General features: G+C 36.5%; 1 protein-coding gene across 1 annotated transcript in view; it reads right to left on the bottom strand.

Annotated features, from left to right (window-relative positions):
- Positions 1 to 2,267, bottom strand: part of FAM117B (family with sequence similarity 117 member B) — a 46,592-nt gene extending 44,325 nt beyond the window's left edge. Inside the window, exons 1-2 of the mRNA XM_004701539.2 lie at positions 2,213 to 2,267; positions 205 to 356 (exon numbers count right to left, since the gene is read on the bottom strand). Of these exons, the coding sequence (XP_004701596.2) occupies positions 205 to 356; positions 2,213 to 2,267 (207 nt within the window). The remainder of the gene's footprint in view (positions 1 to 204; positions 357 to 2,212) is intronic.
- Positions 2,268 to 3,281: the final 1,014 nt, after the last annotated feature.

Below are 3,281 nucleotides of genomic sequence, written 5' to 3'. Positions count from 1 at the left end.
TACATTCCCCTTGATCCTGCCCTACCAGGTCTCCCACACCCACCTCCCCACCAATTTGGATCGCTTGTTGTTCCCTTGTCCCTGGGTTTGTTAAGGAGTAAAAAGTCTTGTCTTTCTCCTGAGGAACAACTGTATAGTATAAATCCTATATGAGAAATGGCTTCAGAGTGAAACTCAGTGGGATACGAACTGTAATGAACCTACCTGTGTAGCTTTGTCCTTCATGCAAGGTGCAGCCTGTCCATGAGTATCACGAGGCCAGTGCCCTGCAAGGTATGGAGCAGCGAGTGTATCCAAAGAGGAAGTACGACGAATAATACTGGAAGGGCTTGAAGAAGGTGGGCGTGTTTTGTCACCTAGATTTAAGACAAAAAAATATTGAGTGGGGGTAGGGGGAAAGGATTAAGAAGGAAACAAAGTAAAATCAGTTTTAAACTATGTCTCTCTAGCTTAAATATAGAGAATTATCAATAGAACGAAACAAGCTATTAATATACATAATAAGTTGAATAGATCTCCAGGGAATTATGCTGAATGGAACCAGCCAGTTCCCAAAGGTCACATACATGATTTTATTTATATAAAATATTTCAAGTAAAAAACTTTTCAGAAATGGAAGAAATGTTAATGGTTGCTGGAGTTTGAGACAAGGGAAAGGAGGAAAGAAGACAGGTGCTAAAAGTAAACATGAAGGACTGATCTTTCTGGTATTAAAACTAATCAGTATTTTGACTGTGCATACAAATGTAAACAGAAGATTAAATTGTACTAAATTTAACACAGAGAGAGAACAAGTAAAACTGAGGAAATTTGAGTATGATCAGTGAATTCTATCAATGTCAACTTTCTGGTTGTGAGAGCTTTATGACATGCTACTACTGGAGGAAACCAGGCAAAAGATTTATTGTTTCTTAAGAGAACTTTCACATCTATGAAGGGCTCAGTATCTTTAGGGAAAATGCCATTATCTCTTCATTCCATTTTTCCATGAACTTTTTGAAGCCCCCTCGTATAGTCCCCAATTAATAACCAATCTTTAGTGATTCCTATAAATATTAATCCCAGATCTTTTCCTATTTGGTCTAGGATTTAATAACTAAAAACACTTTTACCATAACTCCAAGTATCAGAAGCTCTTCTTAGAAATCAACATTTGCAGGGGGAGGAGGGAAAAAAGGAAAATGAGCTGATTCCGGGAACCCAAGGAGCAAGCGAATTTTGGGAATGATGAGGGCAACAAATGTACAGATGTGCTTTACACAATTGATCTATGTATTGTGATGAATTGTATGAGCCCCCAATAAATTGATTTATAAAAAAAAGAAAGAAAGCAACATTTGAATTAAAATCCTAAGGAGGAAACCTTAGGGTTTTAGGAAATCCTAAAGGAAACTGGGAGAAGAATGACAAGATGAATTTTAAAAAGAAAAAAGATTTCAGTTAATAAATATACTCAGTAAATTTAAAACTCAATGGATGGACTCAATAGAAGATTAGGTACAACTTAATACAGTATTATTAAGCTGGTAAGAGAAATTACACCCAAAATGAGATGAAAACTTTGAAAGAATACTTAAGAGACATGGGAGAAAAAAACTAATAAGATGTTTATTGCAACTTATGTGCAATACCTAATTCCAGGAGAGAAAAGAGAAAGGGAACATTCAAAATGATTAGCTATAAATCACACAATAGAAATCTGAAGATCCATACTCACTGTAGTAAAACTACGAAATCCTAAGATACGTATAAAGCCAATACTGCCATCAAGTCACTGACTCAGATTGACCTTTCTGTAGGTTTCAGAGACTGTACCGTTTATGGTAGTCTTTCTCCAGTGGAGATGCTGGTGATTTCAAACTGCCCACCATGCAGATCGCAACCCAACTCGTAACCACTACACCGCCAGGGCTCCTAATATACGTATAAGTAGTATTATATTAAAGTGCTATCACTCTAGTTCTATGTCACTTGTTCTTCCCAAGGTCATACGTGGAAACATTTTGTGATACTCTTACCTTATTTCTAGGGGGTCCTAGTGACAGAGTGGTTAAAGTGATTGGATGCTAACAAAAGGCAGAGGGTTTAAACCCACAAGCTGCACTGTGTAAGAAAGAGGAGGAAGGGTCTATTTCAGAAAGATGACCATTTTTGAACCCTACAGGCAGTTATACTCAGCTCCCTAGGCTCCCTGAATTGAATCAACTTGTACTTCTGATAATGGGTTTGGTTTTATTTTCTATTTGCATTTCCTTAAGGTCGTACATAGTTACAAGTACACCAGTAAAAGTTCAGCAGCTCTTTATGTGACCCACATAACAAATGACTGAATTACACTAAGACTACACTGTTTTTACACAAATTACCTGTACATTATGTTTTTTGGGTTTTCTTGACAACTGTACACTCCCTCAGCTTATTTTTTTAAGCATAGTATACACACTTTTATCAAAACATATACAAATAAGTTAGCTCCTTTTTTACAAAGATTCCACCAAAGCAAAAGAGGAAGCCCCTGCTGCACCCATAATGGGTGCCAAAGCAAAGGCATTAAAGGCCAAGAATCGGCCCAAGACCCAAAGGCTAAGTAGGCTGCCCAAATACCCTCAGAAGAAGTGTCCCAAGGAGAAAGAAGCTTGACTGCTAAGTCATCACCAAGTTCCCCTTCTTGTGTTCTTTGTGAATGTCAAGGCCAACAAGCACTACATCTATGTAGCCAAGGTCAACACTTTGATGAGGTCTGAAAGGGAGAAGAAGGTACTTGTTCAACTGGCTCCTGACTATGACGCTTTAGATGTTGCCAACAAAATTGGCATTATTTAAACTGGATCCAGTTGGCTTATGCTTAAATATAAACTTTTTTTTTTTTAAACATTTTATTAGGGGCTCATACAGCTGTTATCCCAATCCAAAATATAAACTTTTAAGACATTAAAAAAGTTAGCTTAGTGTGTTCACCTTACAGAGAAGGCGAGAAGTTGGAACAAGAAAAGTATACTAGGTTGGTTATTTGCATAGAAATATGGTAGTTATAATCACATCTGCATTTCTGATAATCATAATAGCTGCTTCACAGATGTACATCAGGTAAAGAATTTGCTTTCAAAATGGAAAAATTATTTTCCTTTAGCAATGCCTAGTTGTTGCAAATGCTAACCATCTCTCCATGTATAGTCCACCATTTATAGTATATTTTGATTAACAGAAATAAAGTAGATATTTAAAAGTTTAAAAAACATACACACATTATTTAAAATGATAGTGAAAAGCAATAAAAATAC

This window comes from Echinops telfairi, unplaced genomic scaffold (assembly GCF_000313985.2).
Source record: "Echinops telfairi isolate 266 unplaced genomic scaffold, ASM31398v2 ScPeMD7_3;HRSCAF=10, whole genome shotgun sequence".
Lineage (NCBI taxonomy): Eukaryota > Metazoa > Chordata > Mammalia > Afrosoricida > Tenrecidae > Echinops > Echinops telfairi.
Note: the sequence above shows the minus strand (reverse complement) of the source record. Positions and strands in the feature narration are given on the sequence as shown.